The 27,397-nt window shown below is 39.4% G+C and overlaps 1 protein-coding gene across 8 annotated transcripts in view; it reads right to left on the bottom strand.

The window, feature by feature from the left end:
- The window catches only part of SPECC1L (sperm antigen with calponin homology and coiled-coil domains 1 like), a 111,026-nt gene that overhangs the window by 30,877 nt on the left and 52,752 nt on the right, over nt 1-27,397 (bottom strand). For 5 of the 8 annotated variants that reach the window (XM_077834586.1, XM_077834585.1, XM_077834590.1 and 2 more), the window contains 5 exons: nt 26,456-26,550; nt 17,283-17,373; nt 13,104-13,190; nt 10,770-10,926; nt 2,067-2,169 (listed from right to left, as the gene is read on the bottom strand). In XM_077834586.1, coding sequence (XP_077690712.1) covers nt 2,067-2,169; nt 10,770-10,926; nt 13,104-13,190; nt 17,283-17,373; nt 26,456-26,550 — 533 coding nt within the window. The remainder of the gene's footprint in view (nt 1-2,066; nt 2,170-10,769; nt 10,927-13,103; nt 13,191-17,282; nt 17,374-26,455; nt 26,551-27,397) is intronic. The other 3 variants (XM_077834592.1, XM_077834593.1, XM_077834591.1) reach the window with 3 other exon arrangements.

Genomic DNA, 27,397 nt, shown 5'->3' with positions numbered 1-27,397 from the left:
AAGTGGGGCTAATATTACATTCTTTGAATATTAAGTGTTGGGAGGTTTTTTAAAGACGATTTTTATTCTCTCCATCCATTATTTATCTTTAAGTTACTATGTAATGGACTTCACTCCATAAGGGGTGGTGGTGTAACTTTAAGGTTTTGTTTCCCAGAGACATCCTAATACTTATAAGGTATTGATAATGGGGCTGAGATGTCTGGATAATCTCTACTCATAGTGAGCACATTTCAGGATACATTTATAGCATTACAAAAAGCATAGCAGCAACACCCCACATGTACACCAGAATTGAATTTCAGGGGGATCTTGAAAAACAAATTTAATACAGTACAACAATTTAAAGAGAAATGATAAATGTGGATGTCTAAACAAAATACATTCTTCTGTGATAGCTAACTTAATATGTTCCAACAGTACTAGTCTGGCTCCTTCAGAAAGAGGTTTACGTAGCTCAGAGACATGAGATGATATAGCCCTGCAGCAGCAGCACATGCAGAGAGTCACGTAATAGCTGTCAGAGCAAGTACATGAGGTGTCATCCCTCCCTCCTCCTGTTACCACTTACAAGGGTCCATGTAGATTGGCTAAGCAGCTAGTCAACGTGCACAAGAGGATGGCCTTGTCTGTGTGCACAGCCAGAGAAGGAAAGGTCTTGAGTACTTTATAAAACTTTGTCCTGATAAATTAAGGAAGCTGTCAGATGCATCTTTCATTTAGAGATAACAAGCTTCAGATATTTTTCCATTTAGACTTACAGGCTTTAAATATAAAGATCTAACATCCTGCCTTTTAAAAAAAAATGAGGAGGAAGGACCATTTCCATAAAGACACTTACACTCAGAAATAGCACAATTTGGTATCACAGACATGCCACAGGAAGTGGAAGAGGGGCAGCTTGGGTTTATAGCACAAGACTCTCTATTGTACTGAGAGACGACTTTTCCTATGGATGGTCAACCATCCTGTTACGTGGCTTTCAGCTTCCTCCTGTGTTCTGAATTTCAAGTCACTGAAAGAGTGAAGTTTTTAAACTGAGGTCTGTGCTAGGAATTCAAAACACTTTCAATACAATTAACCAAACAAATACATCATGGCTAGACTCTAACATCCTGGTTCAGTTTGCTGAAGTCTCTATTGTTTTGAAAAATTATGTAAACACAGGAGAAATGTGGGGAACTATCTTGTTAGTTCTTTCAGGTTCTGACAACATTAGGATTAATTGAAAAGAAAGCTGAAAATGCAGCAGAAAGCCAAATACAGTGTGTATGTGAAACAATGCAATCTCCAAAAAAGAAGGAACATGTCACTGTGAACAGTGATATTAAATGAAAGATCCTGAAAGATTCACCTAGGCTCATCCTACACTAGAAAATTAGGTTGGTTTAGCTACGACAGTCAGGGGTGTGAAAGTCCACAACCCTGAGCGGCATTATTAAGCTGATCCAAGTCCCCATGTAAACAGCGCTAGGTCGACACAAGAATTCTTCTGTTGACATAACTACTGCCTCTCAGGGAGGTGGATCACCTACAGCAATGGAGAACCTCTCCCATCAGCAATGAAGCGCTACAGCAGAGTGCATTTTAAGTGTAGACACGTCCTTAGAACCTCACTGTTTACTTACTAATAATTAACTTTTAAACTCAAAAGTGTTACATTAGCTGTATTTGTCAGATGGAAATCTAGAGTGAACTCTGAATATCTGGATATTAAAGTCTTTATCAGCCTTAAATTATTACTCCTTTATCTGAGTTTCAAATGTGTAATATGTATGATAGTTGTTTTAAAAGTGCCTCAATGGAAGGTCAGATGGTTCTCTTAAAAAAAAAAAAAAAAAACACAACCACCCCAAACCCCCCACATTTGCACTGTGCTGAAAAGTGACTAACTATTCATGCTAGTTAGGTTAGGACTTGTAGCATGTGTTCCTGTAAGAAAGTACAGCATATGCCAGTTTCATTGCGATCTATGCAGTGAACTGTGGAGCAATCTGATTTGTGCCTTTGGCAGATTTTCATGTGTTGTAGTAAGAGTGTGCAGTATTAAACAGCTTTGGAGTTACCTGATATCCTTCGGTTTTCTTCTGACACCACTTCAGCAAGGCATTTCTTTTGGAACCTCCATATTCTCTTGCAAGAGCAGATAAAGGGTCTTTCCTTTCTTCCCTGAGAGTAGAAGAAAAACAGTAAAGTTTTGATATCACACCACTTTTTGCAATAACTGTTAGCAAAGTGAGTACCCATCCCAGTGAGAAGAATAAGGCTCAAAATGCTGTCTGAAGGAGGAATATACCCAGTTAAGCCTGCAAAATTTTCCCTGTGAAGTGGGATCAAATCAATTGTTCCACCAGCAATCACTGTGCATACTGATCAGACAAAAACACTGATTGTGACTGTATTAAGACCTTTTGGCGTTTTCACCACTGGTGTCAGTCAGTTACCGCTCACTTTAGGATTAATTTATTTTAAATTAAAGCCTCCTTTATATACAAACAAGATTTTTTCTAAGAGTTCATAATATTAAGCTAATGTGCTAGACTACACCATCACGCACCTGAACTATAAGCTAATTTAAACAACTTTAATTTGTGTTTTACAACAATGAACTGATGGTATCTCTTTTGCATCTCATGGCTGATTAGGCATATAACCTTGAAAGAGCAAGAAATTTGAATATTAATAGCACTCAATTACTGCTAACAAATTGTCTCAAGATCTGGAGCTTTCAGTAGGAGGGACATGCTCAAAGAGATAGTCTCACTGGTCTACTTTATATGCAGGCAATGTTTATTATTTACTTTACTTGTAATGGAATGGTGTCCAATTCCCAATAAGTGCTATTATAGATATAGGCCCCTCAGTATCCATAAGTAATGCATAATTTTTGGTATATTTAGGAATAAGACAAACATGGATACTGAAAGCCTTGAAAAATTGAGTTTGCCCACTCACCCAGGGAGAGGGAGGGTTTTTTGGCTGGGAGGCGGGAGGGGAAGAAATATTCATTTTTTCCCTATGATAAAGGTCAGGAGGAAAAACTGTTCCTGGGCTGGTATGTTTTCATGACAGTTTTGAATTATAAATATTATACTTTTATTAATATTATAGTTTTATTAGACTAAAAATCACACTGCTCAAAATAGAAACTGCTACATTAATAGTGTTATTACTGAAATTCACATTTCTGTAGTGCAGTAAGTCTTTCTGTAATAAAGGGTTTCTTATGCAACTAAAAGGGCTAGGTAGAAAAATCATGGAGCAGGTTCTCAAGGAATCCATTTTGAAGCACTTTGAGGAGAGGAAGGTGATCAGGAACAGTCAGCATGGATTCACCAAGGGAAAGTCATGCCTGACCACCTTGATTGCCTTCTATGATGAGATAAGTGACTCTGTGGATATGGGGAAAGCGGTGGACGTGATATATCTTGACTTTAGCAAAGCTTTTGATATGGTCTCCCACAGTATTCTTGCCAGCAAGTTAAAAGGTATGGATTGGATGAATGGACTATAAAGTAGATAGAAAGCTGGCTAGATCGTCAGGCTCAATGGGTAGTGGTCAACAGCTCGATGTCTTGTTGGCAGCCGGTATCAAGTGGAGTGCCCCAGGGGTCTGTCCTGGGGCCAGTTTTGTTCAGCATGGGGGAAGAGGTAGATATGCTGGAGGGTAGGGATAGGGTCCAGAGTGACCTAGACAAACTGGAGGATTGGACCAAAAGAAATCTTATGAGGTTCAACAAGGACAAGTGCAGAGTCCTGCACTTAGGACGGAAGAATCCCATGCACTGATACAGGCTCGGGACCGACTAGCTAAGTGGCAGTTCTGCAGAAAAGGACCTGGGGATTACAGTGTACGAGAAGCTGGATATGAGTCAACAGTGTGCCCTTGTTACCAAGAAGGCTAACGGCATATCAGGCTGCACTAGTAGGAGCATTGCCAGCAGATCAAGGGAAGTGATTATTCCCCTTTATTCGGCACGGTGAGGCCACACCTGCAGTATTGTGTCCAGTTTTGGGGCCCCCACTACAGAAAGGATGTGGACAAATTGGAGAGTCCAGCGGAGGGCAACAAAAACCACTGGGAGCAGGAGCACATGATTTATGAGGAGAGGCTGAGGGAACTGGACTTGTTTAGTCTGCAGAAGAGAAGAGTGAGGGGGGATTTGATAGCAGCCTTCAACTACCTGCAGCGGGGTTCCAAAGAGCTAGGCTGTTCTCAGTGGTGGCAGATGACAGAACAAGGAGTAATGGTCTCAAGTTGTAGTGGGGGAGGTCTAGGTTAGATATTAGGAAAAACTATTTCACTAGGAGGGTGGTGAAGCGCTGTAATGGATTACCTAGGGAGGTGGTGGAATCTCCATCCCTGGAAGTTTTTAAGACCTGGCTTGACAAAGCCCTGGCTGGGATGCTTTAGTTGGGGTTGGTCCTGCTTTGAGCAGGGTGTTGAACTAGATGACCTCCTGAGTTCTCTTCCAACCCTAACCTTCTATGATTCTATGAGGTGTTATGCATTCTAAGTAGCTTAATGAGCAGAAGTAGGGATATTTCAAAAAAGATTTTGCAGTTAATCCTAACGTTCTCTATTTAGAAGAAAAATAATGCTATGGCTAGCTAGTACTCTGTGCATGGTAAAGGAGGATTATTTTTAAATAATTCTATGCATATTTAAATAAGATTCTCAGATCCCCATGTCAGTACTACAAAAAAAATTACCCCTTCCAGACACCTGCCTTCCAAACACAGCTAGTGTATACTAATTATTTAATCCTTGGCTCTGTGTTCTTTAGGACCAGCCATTTCAACCCCAGCAGAAAATAATGTTCCAGTGGAACTCCTGCAGACTTAGACCTGGTTTACACTAGAATTTTACATCAGTACAGCTATATCTCTCAGCGGTGTGAAGAATCCACACCCCTGAAAGAAGGAGCTACACTGACTTAATCCCTGGTGTAGACAGCATGAGGTAGACGGAGAAATTCTTTCATCGACCTAGCTTCTGTCTCTCAGGAAGGTGGATTAACAACTGTGATGGGAGAATTCCTCCCATTGGTGTAGGTAGTATCTACACTGAAGTGCTACAGTAGACAAGAGAAGACAAGCAGCTGAAATGTATCAATTTCACAAGCCTTGCTGGAAAAAAAAATCCTGAAATCTGAATTTCACAGAATTTTGTGCACTAATACCTCAGTACAAATGACTATTCTACATGACTTGACTATCTAATTTAATTCCACATGCCATGTAATAGTTCAATGAACTCTAGCTTCAGAAGAAACAAGATTATGCTCCAATGTCAAAATAATTATTTAAGAAAATGAGAGTTTCTTAGAATAGTCATTGTAATATCGAGTCCTAATGCAAAATTGTAAAGTTGTTCAGAATCAGGCAACTCAAATGCCAGACACTGGTATTAGAGAGACAAAATGGGTGAGATATATCTTTAATTGGACCAGCTTCTGTTGGTGAGAGACAATCTTTCAAGTTTACACAGAGCTCTTCTTCAGGTTTGGGAAAGATACTCAGTGTCACAGCTAAATACAAGGTGGAACAGATTGTTTAGCACAAGTAGTCAACACACTTCAAGGGACCATTCAAGGTGAAGTGGCCCCTTGAAAAGTGAATAGTGCCTTGAAATGTGTTAGCTACTTATGCTAAACAAGAAAAGAAATAAGTATATTTAGACATAAATGCCAATCTCATGAAGAGTTATATTAAAGAAAACAACTTTCTTATATACACTGTATTTATTTTAGAACTAAGAGACAAACAGAATCAGTCTCCAATACTGGGTCATATTTAACTTGATAGGCAAGCTAAGGAAAAGTAGTCTAGCTGAATTACTGTAAAACAGTTGTACAACTGGCTGAAAGACCATACTCAAAAGTGCAGTTATCAGTGGTTCAGTGTCAAACTGGGAGGACGTATCTAGTGGAGTCATAGAATCATAGAATATCAGAGTTGGAAGGGACCTCTGGAGGTCATCTAGTCCAACCCCCTGCCCAGAGCAGGACCAATGCCCAACTAAATCATCCCAGCCAGGGCTTTATCAAGCCTGACCTTAAAAACTTCTAAGGAAGGGCATTCCACCACCTCCCTAGGTAACGCATTCCAGTGTTTCACCACCCTCCTAGCGAAAAAGTTTTTCCTAATATCCAACCTAAATCTCCCCCACTGCAACTTAAGACCATTACTCCTTGTCCTGTCATCTGCTATCACTGAGAATAGTCTAGATCCATCCTCTTTGGATCCACCTTTCAGGTAGTTAAAAGCAGCTATCAAATCCCGCCTCATTCTTCTCTTCCGTAGACTAAACAATCCCAGTTCCCTCAGCCTCTCCTCATAAGTCATGTATTCCAGACCCCTAATAATTTTTGTTGCCCTTTGCTGGACTCTCTCCAATTTTTCCACATCCTCCTTGTAGTGTGGGGCTCAAAACTGGACACAGTACTCCAGATGAGGCCTCACCAATGTCGAATAGAGGGGAACGATCATGTCCCTCGATCTGCTGGCAATGTCCCTACTTATACAGCCCAAAATGCCATTGGCCTTCTTGGCAACAAGGGCACACTGTTGACTCATATCCAGCTTCTCGTCCACTGTCACCCCTAGGTCCGTCTCTGCAGAACTGCTGCCTAGCCATTCGGTCCCTAGTCTGTAGCAGTGCATTGGATTCTTCCGTCCTAAGTGAAGGACTCTGCACTTGTCCTTGTTGAATCTCATCAGATTTGTTTTGGCCCAATCCTCCAATCTGGCTAGGTCCCTCTGTATCCTATCACTACCCTCCAGCATATCTACCACTCCTCCCAGTTTAGTGTCATCCGCAAACTTGCTGAGGGTGCAACCCACACCATCCTCCAGATCATTAATGAAGATATTGAACAAAACCGGCCCCAGGACCGACCCTTGGGGCACTCCACTTGATACCGGCTGTCAACTAGACATGGAGCCATTGATCACTACCCGCTGAGCCCGACAATCTAGCCAACTTTCTACCCACCTTGTAGTGCATCCATCCAGCCCATACTTCTTTAACTTGCTGACAAGAATACTGTGGGAGACCGTGTCAAAAGCTTTGCTAAAGTCAAGGAATAACACGTCCACCACTTTCCCTTCATCCACAGAACCAGTTATCTCATCATAGAAGGCAATTAGATTAGTCAGGCATGACTTTCCCTTGGTGAATCCATGCTGACTGTTCCTGATCACTCTCTTCTCCTCTAAGTGCTTCAGGATTGATTCCTTGAGGACCTGCTCCATGATTTTTCTGGGGACTGAGGTGAGGCTGACTGGCCTGTAGTTTCCAGGATCCTCTTTCTTCCCTTTTTTAAAGATGGGCACTACGTTAGCCTTTTTCCAGTCTTCCGTGACTTCCCCCGATCGCCATGAATTTTCAAAGATAATGGCCAATGGCTCTGCAATCACATCCGCCAATTCCTTTAGCACTCTCGGATGCAACGCATCCGGCCCCATGGACTTGTGCACGTCCAGATTTTCAGATTTTCTAAATAGTCCCGAACCACTTCTTTCTTCACAGAGGGCTGGCCACCTCCTCCCCATGCTGTGCTGCCCAGTGCAGTAGTCTGGGAGCTGACCTTGTTCATGAAGACAGAGGCAAAAAAAGCATTGAGTACATTAGCTTTATCCACATCCTCTGTCGCTAGGTTGCCTCCCTCATTCAGTAAGGGGCCCACACTTTCCTTGGGTTTCTTCTTGTTGCCACTATTCCTGAAGAAACTCTTCTTGTTACTCTTAACATTTCTCGCTAGCTGCAACTCCAGGTGTGATTTTGCCTTCCTGATCACTCCTACATGCCTGAGCAATATTTTTATACTCATCCCTGGTCATTTGTCCAATCTTCCACTTCTTGTAAGCCTCTTTTTTGTGTTTAAGATCAGCAAGGATTTCACTGTTAAGCCAAGCTGATCGCCTGCAATATTTACTGTTCTTTCTACACATCGAGATGGTTTGTCCCTGTAACCACAATAAGGATTCTTTAAAATACAACCAGCTCTCCTGGACTCCTTTCCCCCTCATGTTATTCCCGCAGGGGATCCTGCCCATCAGTTCCCGGAGGGAGTCAAAGTCTGCTTTTCTGAAGTCCAGGGTCTGTATTCTGCTTGCAAAGGTCAGTCCTGGGTCTGGTACTATTCAATATTTTCATTAGTGACTTGAATGAAAGTGGAGAGTATGCTTATAAAACTTGCATGTGACACCAAGCTGGGAGGGGTTGCAAGCACTTTAGAGGACAGGATTAGAATCAAAACAACCTTGACCAATTGGAGAACTGGTCTGAAATCAACAAGATGAAATTCAATAAAGATAAGTGCAAAGTACTTCACTAAGGAAGGAAAAATCAAATGCACAGTTACAAAATGGGGAATAACTGGTTAGGTGGTAGTATCGGGGGATACAGTGGATCACAAATTGAATATGAGGCAACAATGTGATGCTGTTGTCAAAAAGGCCAATATCATTCTGGGGTATATTAACAGAAGTGTTGTATATAAGAGACAGGAGGTAACTGTCTCATTCTATTCTGCACTGATGAGGCCTCAGCCAGAGTACTGTGTCCAATTCTGGGCACCAGACTTTAGGAAAGATGTGGACGTATTGATGGAGTCCAGAGGAAAGCAACAAAAATGTAAAAGATTTAGAAAACCTGACCTATAAGGTATGGTTAAGCCATAAAGCATGTTTAGTCTTGAGAAAAGCAGCCTGAGGGGAGACCTGCTAACAGTCTTCAAATATGTTGAGGGCTGTTATAAAGAGGACTGTGACTAATTGTTCTCCATATCCACTGGAGGTGGGATAAGTAGTAATGGGGCTTAAATCTGTAGCAAAGGAGATTCAGGTTAGATATTAGGAAAAACCTAACTAGTAGGGTAGTTAAATTCTAGAATAGGTTTCCAAGGGAGACTATGGAATACCCATCATTGGAGATTTTTAAGAACAGGTTAAACAAACACCTGTCAGGGACGGTCTAGGTTTAGTTGGTCCTGCCTCAGTGCAAGCAGGGGGCTAGGCTTTACTTCTCAAAAAGTCTCTTCCAGCCCTACATTTCTATGACTCTATGCTGTTAGACTGGTGTCTTAAGGAATTAACTTTTCTCTGATATCTCCAGATCAGCACATGCTTTAGCAACCCACATTCTTGCTTAAGTTAATTAATTTGGAGTTTGTGTTTTCACACTAGAATGAAGATTATGCAATGCCACTATAATTTAAGAAAAGAATGGAGATAACGCCCTATAAGATTTGTGACAACATATAAGAAACCTGAGTCAAAATTCTCTTTTCCTGTTAAGCATGCTGGGTAGCCATGAGGGAACTGTACAGCCTGTTCCCAAATTCCAGTAAGGCACATGGTTTGTATCAAGTTCTTACTGTTATGAAAACAGTGTGGAAGGAAACAAATGAAAATGAATTGTAGGGAGACAATGAGAAATGGATTGTGACTGATATAAATCTTAAAATGAATATCTTAGGCCAACTGTATTCCAAATCAAAGAACTGATTTATGGTTTCAGGTTGGAACCCAGGGGTGTGTCCACATTTATTGTGTAAATTTGCAAAGGCTGATTTTCTTAAAATCCTTATTTTACATCCTATAATAAAATTTTGCAAGCGACGCACAACATATTAAAAACCCAACAGCAGCTCTCTTCTGAAGAGGATTCCCATGGGGCAATTATTTTTCATTATACTTGCCCTCCACTGCTCTAATAGCAGCAGGTTTTCTTCCTACAGGGCCGAGCACGCTACTTCATACTTACGCAGAGCAGTTGTGCTATTGTGATGGCCATTCTCCATCTACGCCTTATTTATAATCGCATGCTTTCATTGCAACCTTTGGTCTGCAAACAGTGCACGTGTAAATCTTCAGAGGTTAAGATTCACGTAGAAACGTTAGTGAAATTTTTACCCTTACTCAAAATCGAAATGTGGGACTGCCAATAAGAGGTCTGTTTCTTTAGTGTTATTTGTAAATTACCTGTAAATTAAATGGACAAACTGTACATAGGCATAGAACTTCACATAATCAATGACTAAAACTGGCATTATGCTGAAGTACGCCTCAACTAATCTCAGTGAAATCATTGCTCTGGATAATGTCCAGAGCAGCAAACAATTTCTCAGTGTTATAATGTATTTATTTATTTATTTGTCGATGAGACTTTTACTGTCAGGTGATCTTGGGAAAAGTCATTTAACCTGTGGACCAGTTTCCCAACCTGTGAAATGTACTTAGCTCACGTGTGTTGTAAGACTTGATATTTAAAAAACGTTTTGAGTCCTTGTACAGAAGACACGATAAAAATGAATATAAAAATATCAGCATCAGTAGGATGATTTATACCTTTGCCACACGCTCTACATGGAGCCAAATCTTAAATTAACGCAAAACTGAGGCTGGTTCAGAATGTTACAGGTCACTTGTTAAATGTAGTTTCTCACTACAAACACAACTTCAAAGCTCAGAAATCTGTCCTGGCTGTCTGTTGGTTTCCTGGTGGAGTTTTTAAGGTGTTCATATTGACCCATTAAGTCGTTAAGTGTCCTGGGACCTGTCTTCCCAAGACATTATGCCTTATGGTGCTACAAAGAGTCTACGCGAAGTTCCAGAGGTTACCAAAGAGCACTATTGCAAAGACAACAGTCAAACGTTGGTGTTTAATGCTCGGACTAAATTCTATGCTTGCATAGTATGGTGTTTCACAGCTCTGAAATTAATACTGGTTTAAAAACATACTGTGTAATAATGGGTTGTACCTTATTCGATTTCGTGTTGTAGGGGTGACAGATGCTGTAGGAGAGGAGGAGAGAGAGAGTTGTGGTGAGGTGGTTCCGATTGCCATGAGAGAGGCTGGAGATGCTCCGTCAGGTGCACTAATGTCCCGTTTGATTTCTTCACTACTTCGTCTAGACACTGAATGGGGGAAAATTCAAAAGCTCTAGAAACAAATATATAACCCCACATTAAGCAAGAAAAACACAAGCCTATATCATTTAATTCTTGATATTTCACCCTTAGTGAAGAATTTTAGGAAAGGAGTAAATTGCTAAAATTACCAAAGTTTTGTATGATTAAATTTTACCTGAAGCAAGGGCAATTTGCTGAGTGGATGACTTTATGCCATCTCTCTAACAGTCTTGGAATGTCTTGAGTAGGGGAGACATTACAAAAAACCAAATGATTATATTTTCTTACGGTCCATGCAAAAGTTGTTATGAGGTTAGAATTTTGGGTTTTTTTATAATTTGTTTATAATTTATTAAAAGTTCAGTAAAATAAAACAGGCACCTGAGTGAAAGTTGTCAGATGATGTGAAGAAGAAATCCTATTAGCTGTGACAGCTGGCCTTATCAGTAGTCAGAGGGAGATTCTTATTAACAATGAAAAGTACCCATGTAACACCCTGGAACAGTATGGACTGCTATTAAGTTTGCCTGATGAGAATTTTAATTACAAAGTGACCAAGACGATCCGTTACTTTACACAGAAAGAAGCTACAGTGATTTACCACAGGGCAAACAGTTTGCGTTTCACCTGCTGGTACCAACACCACATCCTGAACGTATGTCAAAACTCAGAATGGCTGTGTAGTAGCATGTTCTTCTTCTATATAGAGTACTTTCTAATTAAATAAAAGTAGGGAAGCTGAGTTTTGCTTCCTAAACTTGCAAACAAGCTACTGATTGCATCTGTGCAAGACAGAAAAATATGAAGTGCTCCAAATACTTCCAGAGAGATTTAATTTCTATTGGTATCAGGGACTATGTTAATTTATAAATACTTTACACAGTAAATTAGGAAGACATTGAATTAAAAATTACAAAATATCAGTCTTTTGGATGGTTAAAAGACATCTGAAAATCCTGTTTTAAATACATTTTCTTACCTATGTCACAAGATTGAAAGCTTTAAAAATACAATTTACTTTTTACCATTTATACTATTTACTTGCTTTTCTACATCTCTCTCTCTCAACTTGGATGGTAAAAAGAACATATTCAGACCCACTTTTTGTTTGTATCCTGAACCACTTCCAGGTTCTCAGTGATGCAACATATGTGCTGCACATATTGCATGAGAAGGTTTGTTTAAAAATATCCATTGGAATTTAAAAATAGGTACATGGTTTTATATTGTACTTAGGTTTGTTTTTATTAATCTAGGGTTTGGTTTTTGTTGTTACTTTTGTTTTTTTACTTCAAATTAGCATGGACTCTACTTTCTATATAAACTAAATGACACTGATACGGGTGGCCCATGTAAATATTTTCTGTTTTGGAAGCATAATTTTAAAAATGATTAATTACAAACACATGCACTTCCCCTATATGGTTAGCACAAAGTTTGCATAGTGACATATAAAGGAGTACGTTTAAATGCTTTCTAGCAACCATTTCATGTATTAATGTATGATAATATGCTACCACAAAACCTAGCAGTCTCATATTTAAAACAAATAAGCTGGATGGAATTCTTTGCAATGGGAGAAGACCTGTATATACACACCTAAAAAAGAATAATGAAAGGCATATTAAACTGCTGTCTATTAAATTAGCTAGATAAGGCAGAAGTCTGAGTGTACTGCCATTATTTTATCACTTAAAAAACTTGTATCCAAAAGGTAAAAACTAAAAACTAGTAACAAACATTTCTGCGTACCTTGCAAGTCAAAATTCTGTGCAACATTGAGAAGAACGGTTATAGAGCAATACTTATTTCCTGGATGACTGAAGATGAGTCATGCATGAATCTTGGTTCTAGTGTATACGCACAACTATTAAAATATGCCATAGGAGGAAATTGTTCCAGAGTTAAGCTGCTCAGTTCTGTTTGATCTAATAGGTCTGAATGTTTTATCAAGGGCTTTTATGTTTTTTTCATGTATAAATGTAAGATTAGACTTTGACATTTAAAAATAAACAATTCCAAATAAGCAAGTGGTGCTTGCATACATCAACTGCTAAGTGGTTATAGAATCTATCAGTCACAAGACAGAAATTCTCTCTAAAACCAGTAGATTGGGCATGTAACTACAGCACTGAAAAAAGGGGGTTCCTGCTTTTATCAGGCAACTAGATACAAGTTATTACCTGAAATAGATTTGGCACTTTCCATGGCAGGTACTCTTGGCAATGAGGCTGGTCTGCTGGTAGAGGAAGTTCTCAACAAATGTTCTTCTCAGAGGAAAAAAAAAATAACCAGATGCGTCACTAAAGCAGATTTCAGTTGTAGGGATGCAATCAGTGCGGAGACTGTGATGGTCATTTATGAATTATAGAATCAGTTCATCTAGCTTACTGTGTTAGATAACTGATTATATGTCTGCCTACAAGGAGGCTGAAGGTTTGTCCGTTACCATAAAGTTCACCATGGAGCCATCCTAACCATCCCCCCACAACATCACTTAATAGACTGCTGCCATGATTTGCTATAATGAAGCTTGTAAACACAAGGCTGGGCAAGAACCTCTGTCTTATGGAGTAGTTTTGGCGTGTGCTAAGTCAGGCAGTAGGAGGTGCTACTAAAGTAGATTGCGGCCATCCTCTATGGATAGGGCCCTACCAAATTCGTGGCCATGAAAAACACGTCATGAACTGTGAAATTTGGTCTTTTGTGTGCTTTTACCCTATACTACACAGATTTCACGGGGGAGACCAGCATTTCTCAAACTGGGGGTCCTGACCCGAAAAGGGGTTGTGCAGGGGGAAGGGAGGGTTTGCAAGATTATTTTAGGAAGGTCACAGTATGGCCACCCTTACTTCTGGGCTGCTTTCAGAGCTGGGCAGCCAGAGGGCAGTCGCTGTTGGCCAGGCACCCAGCTCTGAAAGCAGCACCCACCAGCAGCAGTGCAGAAGTAAGGGTAGCAGTATCACAAACCACCTACAATAACCTTGTGAAAAAAAAACACACTCCACCCCCATTCCTTTTTGGATCAGGACCCCTACAATTACAATGCTGTGAAATTTCAGATTTAAATATCTGAAATCATGAAATTTGCGATTTTTAACATCTTGTGACCATGAAATTGACTACAATGAACTATGAATTTGGTAGGCCCCTATCTATGGATTCAAATCCATCGTCGTCATAACAAAATCTTTTATCATCCCATGCATAATAGTAAGAAACTGCTTTAAACACTAAAATGATGAAAGATTAGTTCTGCACACTGGCAGTCAATGAAAAATTAATTTCTTAAAAAGATAAATAGCAATAAAATGGATTTTGTATAAACATAAGACCCATTTTGATCTAACTTTTAGATTAAAAAATAAATTTTAAATCAAATTCTTTAAATAATGAGCACACAAAAGAAACCTGGTTAAAGAGTTATACAGCAATACATTGTTAATAAGTACATAAAATCCAAAGAAAAAATGAACAGAAATGCTTTAAATATATAAATGAACCTAATTCATTAACAGAATATATTGGTATATATGAGCAACATAGATAGGTGTAAAAAATACAAATATATACATTTAAAAAGTAAACAGATTTCTTACCTACCATGCCTAGCGTTCAGATTTGTGTCTCTCTCTGGTACAAGTTGATTATATTAAATGCATAAAACAATGTAAAGAATGCAGTTGCCTTTTTGAGCACTTAATATATTAAGGTTATTAACTCTTGCAGGAGAAACAAAGAACTCTGAACACAGGTCCTGGCAGGCAACAAGCCTTTCAGATTACTTTGAGAATGTATATATTTCTAATGTTTATGTCTACCCATGTATTTTGTTACAACAATTTAAGATGCAAAATCATTTACTTGGTAAGGCATTTCAATTTTACTTAAAAAAAAAAATCAAAGTATTCTAAAAGTAAAACCCCCACTTTACTGAGCAAATAACCCCAATATGCAGTCAACAAAAGTATAGAAAGAAGTCTGGCATATATAGACATAATTAAAGAGGAAATATACCGCTTGGAGTCATATGGGGATTATCTTGAGAAAACATCTACAAAAAAAGCTCCCGAACAGGCATAAATCAGACAGCTACACCCAGCATATGAAAACAATTCATTCTTACAGGAAGGGCACATTATGAATAGAGTTTGAGAGACAAAACAAAGTTACCAGAACAGGGAACTATTAGGAAATAGAGATATTAACTTGTTAACTTAATTCAGTTTTCTGTCCTGCTGTCAAAGCACCATTTCTTGAATATTGATAACATAGCAAAGAAAATGTAATTCATTTGCATGTGATAGCATACCCTGTATTTTTAATCTTGAAACCATGGACAGTAATACAATAATTACAGACAAATGTCCTCTTTTAACGACTTTGGACAGTCCTCTGGGACAAAGTAGCATGACTTCATGTCATGGGTGCCATGTTGGCCTGGCTTTACACTGGACTTTAATATATTTTGGCACTTTTAAAGGCATGCATATCCTGATAGGAGGACATGGGATGGCTCTGTCAAAAATTCACACGAGCATGAACTCTACAGAATTCATACATGGGCGAGACAACCTTTTAAATTTTTTACTAATTTACCAAAGACACACAAGGGAACATTGGAGCTCTGTGTTCCACTAAGAGAGACCAAAAGCTTGGGAGACTATAACTAAGGCTACGTTTATGTTATGGAGATCATGGAAGTAATGGAATCTGAGACTTCCAGAGACCTCCCTGACATTCTCTGCTGCAGTCCGAGGAGCTGTGGGACTCTGGAGGTGGCAGCTAGAGGGACACTGGCAGGGTTCCAGTGACAAGCGACAATGGGCCCCCTGCAAGGTTCTGGTGACAGACTCTTGAGGGGGCCCTCCTCAGGATTCCAGTAATGGGCGACAGCCTTGCGAGGAGGGAGTGGGAAGAGATGTCTCAGGTGAGTGGCTGGGAGTGTCCAGTTTTCTCTCTGGGAAATATGGTCACCTTGCAGCTCCCAGCTGCCGTGAGCGGAGGAAGGCCCCCATGCAGCTTTCAGATGCCGCGAGCAGAGGGGGAACCCCACAGCTCCCAGCCACCGAAAACCAAGGAGCCACAGTAGCAAAAGTCATGGACAGGTCACAGCTTCCGTGAATTTTTGTTTATTGCCCATGACATGTCCGTGACTTTTACTAATAAAAACCATGACGAAAATCTTAGCTTTAACTATAACCCATGAAACAATGAATGAGGGAAGATACACACCTGGAAATTTCATTTAAATATAAATTATATAGTGTGTCAAATACTTGATGGGAGGAAACCAGTGTTTATGGTGAGGAATGCCCTGATGGGAATGGCTGAGGTAACCAATTCCAATGTACTAGCCTGTGTGTGGTACTAGTCTATAAAAATGAATTGTACTTACGGTAATTGACAAGGCTGTTGACAGTGAAACATTAGAATTCTGATATATTACAAGCTAAAGTTATCAGATTGAAAATGAAAGGAATGATCACAACTTAATAGCAGGTGCAAGCTGCATAAGTGAAGAGTTTCTAAAAGCTGTTTGCTGCACATTCAGGAGACAGAAACTAGGTGGCTCATAAAAAAGGCCATCTACTGTCACAAGTTAGATCTGGAAGAGTTGCATGTAAAACTGGCCAGTGTCAGTAAATGTTCATTCCACACAAATCAATTTGCCGTTAGTTACATGTTGCACTTGTAGAAAAAGCTATATATTCTTTTCATGTCAAATTGACAATAAAAAGTCATAATGAAATATGACTATTAGGATTTCATTTATGAATCTGTTCTGAATAATTAATGTAATTTCAAGTAAACAATATTTAATTAAAACCACTCTGAAACAAAACAGGTAGCTATTGCAATCCATACAAACAAAAACTGAATCCTTTCAAGGGTCTTTATAAGGGAAAGTAAAGAAAAATATTCGGATGCTCAGAATCCCCTCAACCTTTTGAACTGGGATTATCTATGGAATGTGTTTAATAAACTTTGGCAACAATTTTTAAAGACAGATTAATTGTGCAAACAGCTACAACATTCAGAAAAGTACCAGGAATTATTTGCTTTGGGATATCAATTCTTGAACTGCAGTGAAAAAAATGTACATTTCTTGAGAATTAGTCTCTCTCCATGCATCTTTTTGATAACAGACATATATATTGAAATGCACCAAGGTTTTGTGTTTCAGCCTCTCTCTGAAATTCCTAGTTTTTGTGGGTCCAAGTCACAAGTAAGAAAAAAAAAAAAAAAAAAGAGGTGAAAGCACCACTACCCACTTTACTCTTTATATTAAAGATACCAATTACAAGCCAATGGTAGCACAAGTTTTACAAGAAGTAAAGCTAATGAAGTAGAACACATACCTTGAACAGGGATTTCTGCATAGCTTGGTCTTTTGTCTGACAAAGGTGTAAGGGGTTTGGAGGTTGATATTGGTCCACTTATAGAATGCCTCTGAAACAGCAAGATATCATATAGTAACATATTTAATTTGAAGATAAAGAGGAACCATCAAAATGGACTGTAAAGCAAGTAACCTCTAGTTTGAGGAGTTAATAACTGTATAAAGTCAGCTTAACAAAAAGAACCAGTACACTTATCGTGGTGTCAGAATGTGGCATAAATATATTCAGGTTGGCATAAGGCAACATGAAAAGAGAATTCATGCTCATTTTTGCTTCTGTGAGATAAATAAAGAAGGCAAATGTTACTTTTTCATCTGAGACCTGGTCTACACACAGACATTGCACCAGTTTAACTAAAACTGAAATATTAAACCAATGCAGCTGTGTGTATAAAACGTGGAAAGAGTCCACACACACAACTGCACTGGTTTAATATTGCACCTTTAGTTAAACTAGTGCAACTTCTACGTGTAGACAAGCCCTAAGTCTTACTGCCTGTGCATTTACATTATTCACACTAAGGTCCCATTTACCAAACGATAGTAGGTTTGACATAACAGGTACCAAGGAACTGAAAGATCAAATCAAAGAGTGATTTTTATTCAGAATGACAGTTTGGTTTGGTTAACACCTATTTAATTTGAAGCACTCTACAAACAGCTGAAAGTAAATATATTTGTTAAACATTTATCATACTTCATGATATCAATCTAATTACTTTTCGTCTGAAGGTCCTCTGAATTGCAGTTCTACTCTGAAAGGTAACTATGTAAAATTAGCACAATTTTAACATATTTTTGGTCTTTGTGAATCCAGTGTCACATCTTTTTAGTGATACAAGTAAGTTCTCACTGCTCTTTACAGAGCCTACTTGACAAAAATTGAGCTGGATTTTTTATTTTTTCCTTGTTCAACTGAATTTACTAAATTCCAACCAGTTACACTTCTGGAAACTCACTGACAAAACAGTGGAACTCCAAAATGCCCTGTCTACACTCACTTTCAGAGTAGAGCTGCACTTTAATGTTGATTTTTGTGACATGCTGACTCCACTGTTAAGTACATAACAATCTTTTTCATAGTATACTGTCGTCAGGAGACCTCACGTTCCGTTCAAGCACAGCCTTCTGGATACCATCATTGAGGAACTACAGCAACTACTTTCCTAATATTTTTCTTTGTAAGCATTTACATATTTTTAGCTGTAATGAAGCTTTACTCTCTGAAAAGGAGAGCCAGCATTGTGTGATCTGATAATGTTCCACAGATCACATGCAAATCATGTGTGGACTACTGTTTTGGAATCAATAGGCTATAATTGTGGAATTACATATTTGTTCTGAAATCTGGATTTTGCGTACAGCATGTTGCCATTCTACCACTACATGTCTGAATCTGCCTTGTTTCCAAAAGTGTCAATTTGCAGTATTTTCCAGTGAAGTAAACACACCTACTGGATGTACACACTATTCTTTCAGTAGTTGAATGAACTGTACAGTTTGATAACCATTCTCTACAGTCACCGAGACAGCAGTTAATTTACAGAGGGAATCAGGAAAGACTATTTGCATTATTTCCTGGAAAATTTAATTTGGTTTCAAAATATCTAATGCAAGTTATAGTATACCTTCATTATTTACTTCCCTTGTCCCTCTTAACTATCTGATCAGCCCACTAAAGAGTTCAAAATGAAAACCCTGTCAACTTCCCATCTGGCCCATGCTAAGATAAGATGGCTAAATGAGTGGGCCCCCTTATCTTCAGGAGATTCAAAGGCTCAGGTGCTTCTCATGCCAAGTCATGTAGAGAAGCTAAACCCAAAGATAAGATTAAAAAAAACGCAAAAAAACAACCTTAAAGTATAGAGTTTGCAACATGTGCTTGCATACACAGGATTACCAGGCTACTTACTCTAGCGTGGCTCTCATATATAACCACCTTTTTGCACTGGCAAGAAAATGAGAAAACTGCCAATGTCCAGGAGTCTAACCCCCATAATATACCAAGAGGAATTGTATTTCATCACTTCATTATCAGATTATGTATGGGATCCTAAATTAATGCTATAAAGATGGATATTTCTTTGTTTAAACATGCTGTCAACTACAAATCAAGTAAACCCTGGGAGAGCTAGTTCTAATCCATGCATGAAATTGCTTCTGATAGCTAATTTTAAAAGCTAATGTTCTCCACTTATTCAGAAACTTTAACCACCATGTCAGAGTGAATTTCCCTATTTTACAAAGGAAAAGGAAATAACAGCTATAACTGAAAGAAAGGATAAAATTAAAAAAGAGGAATAAATACATTTTATTTTGGCTAGGCACTGTTTACTCAGATCACACATAGTCTCAACTCAATCAAGGCTTCCCACTGATGTCCTGGGGGCTATGCCTCTCCCAAATATTAAACATAATGTACCTGGCCTGCCAAAATTGAGAAGCCAAAACTCTTGACAGTACAGCAGTAAGGATTGTAAAATTTAAACCTAAACCTGTCCCATATTTTTCTAAGATCCTCCACCCCTCACCTTCTTTAAAAAACAAAAACAAACCCACCCCTCAAAGGGTTTGTTTTTAAACACTTTCCTCTACCAAGGATCATCAGGCAATCACCTGCTGCATTGCCTGTCTTTGGGCTAGCCCTGTAAGCACTCCAGCACTCTTAGCATACAGCAGTGGTTTTCAAACTGGGTTATGCGAGCTCTCGTCAGGGGGTATGTGAGAAAAATCCTGTAATGGTGGACAACGCATTTTATTTAGTAAGACTTGGCAATCTAATCATAGGCATATTATGTCCCTATTTCAGATGAGGGTATGTATTAGACTGTATTATTTGGAAAGGGGTACACAGCCGAAAAAGTCTGAAAACCATTGGCATAGAGGATGAGGAAGACCTCCCTTTCCAATTCTACCATCCTCAAAGACTCCACATTAGTGGAAACCTCCCCCACCTCCAGGAGAAAGCTCCTGCTAAAGCCTATGTAAACATGGAGCCTCCACAGTATTCCTAGCCTGGAAGCAAGGGAACATAGCTCCAGACCTCCACCTACCCATGTTTCAATACTACTTCCCCAACCCCCAAGTTCTACTCTGTACAGTACTTTAAAAACAAACATTCTTTGAGATAGGGTCAAATAAGTGACAGTCTTACTCAGCTGGTAATTTTTGGTATGTTAGTCATTTCTATTTGTCATAAAACAAGTTGGTTTGGTTTTCTGTTTTTTACTTCTGTTGGCACTTCAGAGCCAATACCATTATATCCAGCCATGTCTACTCTAGCTAATTTCCCCTAGAATTTTCAATCATTCATACTACCTGTGTTTGCACTAGCGTAGCCAGGCCACAGACATTCTGCGAAATTTTAGGGGGAAATGGATCAACTGAATTATTTACCAGGTTCCAACCAGCAACATCTGCACTAGCCTACTAAGACAGTGACATGCAGCACAGATGTCACTAAGGGAATAATCTGCCTTGCAGAACCTTAATTACACATGATGAGGTGCAAGAAACAATTTTACTTGACTGAGCCTACGATGAGCATAAGGGATGGCGTTACACACTTTACTTGTAAACTAAACTCATTTGATATAGAATCAGACACTAGTATGGAACCTGACCCCCCCCCCCCCAAAAAAAAAAAAACAAACCCCTAAGAAACCCCACAAAGTCACTGTTGGACTAGATTCGTCACTAGAACTGCGCTTTAAGTGTAACATTAACTGACTCCTACAAGCCAGTTCTGAGGAACTGGACATGTCAACAGTCAAAGCCCACAATACTAAAAACAAAATGTTATCAAAAGGACAAAAGGGATACACGTCTTCAATACAAACAATGAAGGGTGCACAGATGTGAGCCATAATATTAAATATTGATATAAAAGACTTTCTGCAATCTGTATTCTGTAGCTCCTATTGCTCACTTTTCAAACTACATTAAGAACTCGCAGGAGGAAAGGGGTGAGGATGTTAAAATCAGGCTCATTTGAATGAACTGTATAATGAAAGATGTCCACAGTCTTAAATAAACTGGACCTCCCATTCAGGGCTGTTCCCAAAACATAAAGGTACTTTATAAAAAGTAAAATTATACTTGCTCTTTATATAAAAAATAAGTTTGCTATAAATATACCAGATACTATATGGGAGTCAGCAAAATGTACATTCCTGTTTGCCAGCAAACGCGCAGGCTTATTCTAAACCACATTGGAGAGCTAAAACCAAAACTAAAAATGCCTAGAAAACATTAACAGCGGAGGGGAAAAGTATTATTGATATTTACTTTCAAATAGAAATACAGATTAATTTACCCCTGGAGTAAGGATGAATCTGGCCTAATATGTTTAACAAAAAAGTGGTCTCAGAATTAGAAATAAGATTTACTATGCTAAGAGAGGAACAGCAAGTACACAATCTCACTAATAATAAGAAAATTTAATGTCAGTTACTTTTTTCTCACTGACATTTTCAGGCTGAAGGCAAAAGTTCTGCTAGATAGTAATGATCTCCTGCTTATTATCTGTTAGCATAAATAATTAAGTTAACAGTTTCAGACATCAAAAATCTAATTTTAAATGTTATGGTGTTGGTACTTTCTTAGGTTAATACAGAAATCCATCATGCAGAAAATAATTTGATTAAGTTAGGTTTCCTGGAAATCACCCAGGCTAGAACAATGGGAGTTACTAATCGATTCATAAAGAGAAATAGAAACATACATAATCCTTTAAAAAAGGAAAGTAATCTGTATGTACATAGGTTTTTCAATTTGAGAGGCAGAATGGTGATGGACTGAGTTAGCCCATTAACCTCCAAAGATTGTAATTTAAATCCCTGGTGGACATTGGTAAACATCGCTAAACCATAATCCTGAGTACCTCAGGTTAGTTGTAAAAAGTGTGTGGGGAAGCCAGCACACATTACCAATCTCTGTCTGCTTATCTGTAAGTTATTATATATTTATATTACAGTAGAGCCTAATTACAGAGGGTCTAATCAGGACTGGGTCCCCTTTTGCTAGGTCCTGTACAAGCAGAGGCAGACATGGTCCCTACAATGAAGAGCTTACACTCTAAGATCTTAATGCTATTAGTCCAGGTTCATGAGAATTACATATACAACATTTTAAAAAATAGTGCTTTCCAGGAAAAAAAAAAGGGAGAAAACTATGTATTCAGTTTTTCTCTTAACCCTGTTTTATCAGTTTTCTAGCTACTGAGAGGGAAATATACTACTCTTAACTCCCCATCGAAGGAGATATCTTCTTTTGTACTTTTACATTGAGTGCCTCACTCGGATATTGAGATGAAACCTGATCTAAACATGGGAAATTTTGCAAAAATTCCCCATTATTGCCAGCACCAGTTCAGATAAATCCGTGGTAGGAACCTTAGTGTAACGGGGCTGCCAGCTGTCAGTTAGACCTGCTTTGAGCTAGATGACCGTGATTACAATATAGGTAGCAAGTCAACTCTAGGGCTCCATTGTTGCAAACACCAGCAGAGAGGGAAAAAAAGGTTAGAAACTGAGGAATTTTTGCTATCACAGTTTAAGGAGTAACAGTGACAATCACAGAAATACTCCACTTTGACTAAATCTTATCGCTCTGCCTATGTGCTTTTCGGCTGAGGTGAAAATGGAGGGGTGAAACACCATGCTGAGCTACACTTGCCGATGTCACTCATCAGCACAGAGCAGGAAAATGCATGTAAGACTTGAATGTTGCAGTTGAGTCAAAAGTAATTTAAAATACTAGATTAAACATAACCCAGTTTGCTCAGCAAAGTTAAATATGACACTGACATTTAAGCGCAATGTTGGTGACATCCTCCTACTGAAGTGACACTGAAGTACAGACAGACACCTCTTTTGCTAAAGTGTTTTGCAACATAGGTATGCACTGTTAAACAGCTGCTCTACTCCACCACCATGTTGACTGCATTTTAGTGGAGGGCATAACAAATCCTAGATATGCTGCAGTTACGACTATACTTTGTAATCCTTATAGGTGCATAAAGTAAGATTAAAAATATTAAACAAAATGTTTAAAATTCACACATTAGATTTGCTAGAGATGCCTGACACACGTAAGATAGTTTGAGTGGTGATAAAATGGATCAAATCACAGAAACCAGCCTACCAATAGTCTAGGGAACTGAGATCTGCAGAAGAAGGAAAAGAGGAGAAATACCTGTCTCAACAGTCAGGACTGGAGTGAAGAGAGAATACAAGAAAGAACAAAAGAAACACCTTAATGCTTTCCTTTTCTGAACTGGAAGAGAGTAGCAAGATTTGCATTGAAAATATTAAACAGCAACATGCTATAATTGGGCTGTGATGTTCTATCACACAATGATACTGACTTGGATCATCAAGGGAGGTTAAAGGAGGTGTTATGCCTATGTTTGCATCTGGTCTTAAATGGAGATGAGTCTCACTCCAAAACCTGGTTTTGACAGTCTGTCTATCTTACAAGAATACCAGGATGGGAATAAATGGGATTTGTGTTGGCATACAGATTGTCATACTGACCCAGAGTCACTACTTGATCAGACAAGTGCTACCACAAAGAAACTGAGTCAGCAAGGGTATGTATGTCTACCCTGCCACATACAGCATGCTTCCCATAGCACATAGATATGGGCTAGCTCTGCTCAGGCTAGTGCCATAAAAACAGCAGCATGGGCTGTGACTCAGGCTAGGCACCCATGTATGAACCAGGGGGTCTGGCACGATTGTGCTCAGGCAGCTAGCCCAAGCTACTGCTTGTGCCACTGCAGCCACATCAATGTCTTCAGTATGCTAGCTCAAGATTAGACTTGTTCTAAAGGATTTCAGTACTCGTGCAGTGGACAACCCTTCCAGCTTAACTCAGATCTCATGGCCACAATGACAAACTTGGAACTGTCCCAGGCTGTCACACTCTTAAATCTTGATTCCCAATGTAACTAGAGAAGGAATAATGAACAGAATATTAACGCTGACATCATTGGTAGGGGAGACTTGATAGAAGACAAATTCTAAGAAGTAGGCTGAACTGAATTATTTAGTGCCTTCAAGGGCAAGACAGTAGAAATCAATGTGGTAACATGATGGAAATTCTCTGGGCCTCATTATATCATTCCTTCACTATAAATGGCTGTTTAGATATAATACAACATAAAAAAGGTCAACACAGAAAAGTCTCTCTGCATAGTCACACACATTCAGTAAAACCACTTATTTTCAAAAGAAATTAGAGGGAAAGTTGCTCTGTTACACTATTATATTCCTTTTTCAGGGAGTTACTTCCATTCCAGAGAACATCCCACTTCTGACATTCTGCTTGTGCACCAGAAGTGCAATTCAAGATTCAAATTATGGCAGACAGAGAACCTCAAATGAAAAGTAGCAGGCATGTGCTAGCTCCCCACTAGTTTAAGATGTTATTTTGGTTACAAAGAACTGAAGTTCATGGTTAATTTATGAATAAATAAAGCAAATAAGCCTCAGGCTACAGCGAAAAGCCTTTGGTGTTGCCAAACCTCTAGTCTAGCCTTTCAGAGTGTGAGATTAAGCATGCTCTTTTCATGAGCAAAGAAAAAAATATAAAGGCAGATCAATGCCGACTGAACCCCCAGCTGATACAAAGCTAGTCAGATCCAGCTGTCTTCTGAAAAACACTGTCACTGCTGACTGAACCACAGAAAGCAACAAATTTTCTGATTAAAACATCTAATTTCTCCACTTTTGTTTTGAAGCTATAACTGTTCATCTTATGAATCTGAGTCTCAGTGTGAAGGGATATGACTTATCAATATCTGCACTATAAAATGCTGCCATACTTGGACAACAGGTTTCAAACATTACTCCTTCACTGCCACAAGCCAGGGTTCAAAAAGGTGCTTCCTCTCACAACAACGATTGTAAAATTGTGCCACCACATATTACAATAAATTGGCAGCATTTCTGGCCTCCAATACTCTGAATCTAATAGAAGAACTACTGATAAGTGAGCATACACTGTCACTGAAGGAAATGAGCACTGCCAGTTCCTTAAAATGCTTCATCCTGCCAACAACCACTACCTTTACTCTTATCTGTTCTGAGCCCAACCCTGCTGGCTTTCGTCCACGTCCACACATCATCCTGATACTGAGAAAACAAAACAGCGGTGTCTAGGTTCACAGAAAGCAAGACTGAGCAATATTCTCAGTATACTGATAACTATGCAATCCTGTGATACTTAATGTTCTCCCCTAGCAGTTGACCAAAGGGGTGGGAGGCTGGAAAGGGGTCAGAGAACTTAGGGTACATCAACACGTTGAACGTAACTCTCTGGATCCCTATATAATGAATTAAAATGCCAATTTATGACTTCATCCCTCTAATACAGGTCCTATAGTGAGGCCCACAACACTGATAAATTTGTATCAAAGGCTGATGACCAATCCCACACAGATGCATGACCTCTATCGCCCAAAGGAGACAGAGGACTGAAAACTGACAGACGAGTTCAGGAAGATTGAAGTTAGTCTTCCATATTACAAGAATATCAATTCTCAGTAGCACAGGAATAGTTAGTATCTGACTACAGAACTGTCTTTTTCAGTGTTTCTTACTGAAACCACACCCCCCCCGCCCGAAAACCACGACCACCACACTCTACAAGTTACACATGCATTAAACAAACCTTTGGTAATTTTTCTAGTACTCCAGTTGGTTAAAGATGTCACATAACCGAACAGTACATGCAATAAGATGTTCCTTCATTAGAATATACCCCAACAGAAAATATTGCTTAAAGGGTAGTCAGAAGTGTGTCTCCATGGGAAGCAAAGTTGGCCCTGACAACATCCTTGGAAATGGGGAGGGAAGAGGGACAGACTGCCTCTGTATCAACAGTAAAATATGGGGGAGAGGTTGTTTCACCCTAACATAACTGGGCTTTAAGGGCAATAATTTTTTTCAAGTGCCCTTAGGCTGTATCAGTTCCTTTGTCCAACTCTACATTTAGAAACTATTTTACCTCAGGCAATATTTTACTACTGTTGCCCACAAAGTCAATCAGCGTCTGTATAATACCATCACCTCCTTTTGCATGATTTCTTTGACAAACAAAAGATGAAATACCATCACATGCACTTACCTGCATAGGAGACACTGCAGCGGCTGGGGGTGTTTTCATGGGGCTTGGACTGAGAGGAGTGCGAGGAATTGTGGCTGTAGCAGGACTTGGAACTACTGGAAAAATAAAAAGGAAGCTATCCCAAATGCAGCATGGTTTTCAGTCAAATGGAGAAGTGTCCATATAGCCACATGTCAAGACAACTGTTTAAGGGCAGAACCTGACAAGTGTTTTGTTTGCTCATATTGTGCAGGGCTCATTTTTTTGGAAAGCAACTTTGAAAGTTTCAAAAATGCTCAGAGTACCACGTTGGTCACCTCCTAACATGAGCCTGCACTACATCAAAAAACAGAAACCATATAAAACTATTTACAGTATCCAGCTGTTCACAAAAAAAATATTCTCCCCCCTACTTAACTGGAAGTTTTATATACCAAAAGTGGCTTTGGTTTTCTGATTTAGAGGGTTACATTCTTTGTTGCATCTCTTGGCAGTGTACATTGCACATACCAGGGGCTCCTTACTTTCCTCCCTTTCCCACACAAACTGCCTGTATGACATGCACCCATCCATCTTTATGTCAGGGACTCCCTGCAACCAGCCATCCCCACCTTCATGACAGAGGCTCTAACTCACATTCACCCATGCTAGGGTCCTTCATTTCCCACTCATTAATCTCTCCGCCACATTTCAGGGGGTTGGAGTATCCCCAGGACATCCTCCCCACATACCATCACCCCCATTTCCCCACTCAAGCCAGGGGCTGTGTGCCCCCTCATTCCCTCCTAACCCCCATATCAGGGCCTCCCCTTTTTCACCACAGGGAACCCTATTTCCTCTTCCCACATGGTAGGAGCTCTGTGAACACCCCCATTCCACCCACCATGCCACCATTCTAATTTCCTTTCTTTCTGTTCTGGAGAAGCATTCAGGGTGTCAGCATTTTCACACTATATTGGGAAG

The sequence above is a fragment of the Eretmochelys imbricata genome, chromosome 15 (assembly GCF_965152235.1).
Source record: "Eretmochelys imbricata isolate rEreImb1 chromosome 15, rEreImb1.hap1, whole genome shotgun sequence".
In the NCBI taxonomy this organism is placed as follows: domain Eukaryota; kingdom Metazoa; phylum Chordata; order Testudines; family Cheloniidae; genus Eretmochelys; species Eretmochelys imbricata.
Note: the sequence above shows the minus strand (reverse complement) of the source record. Positions and strands in the feature narration are given on the sequence as shown.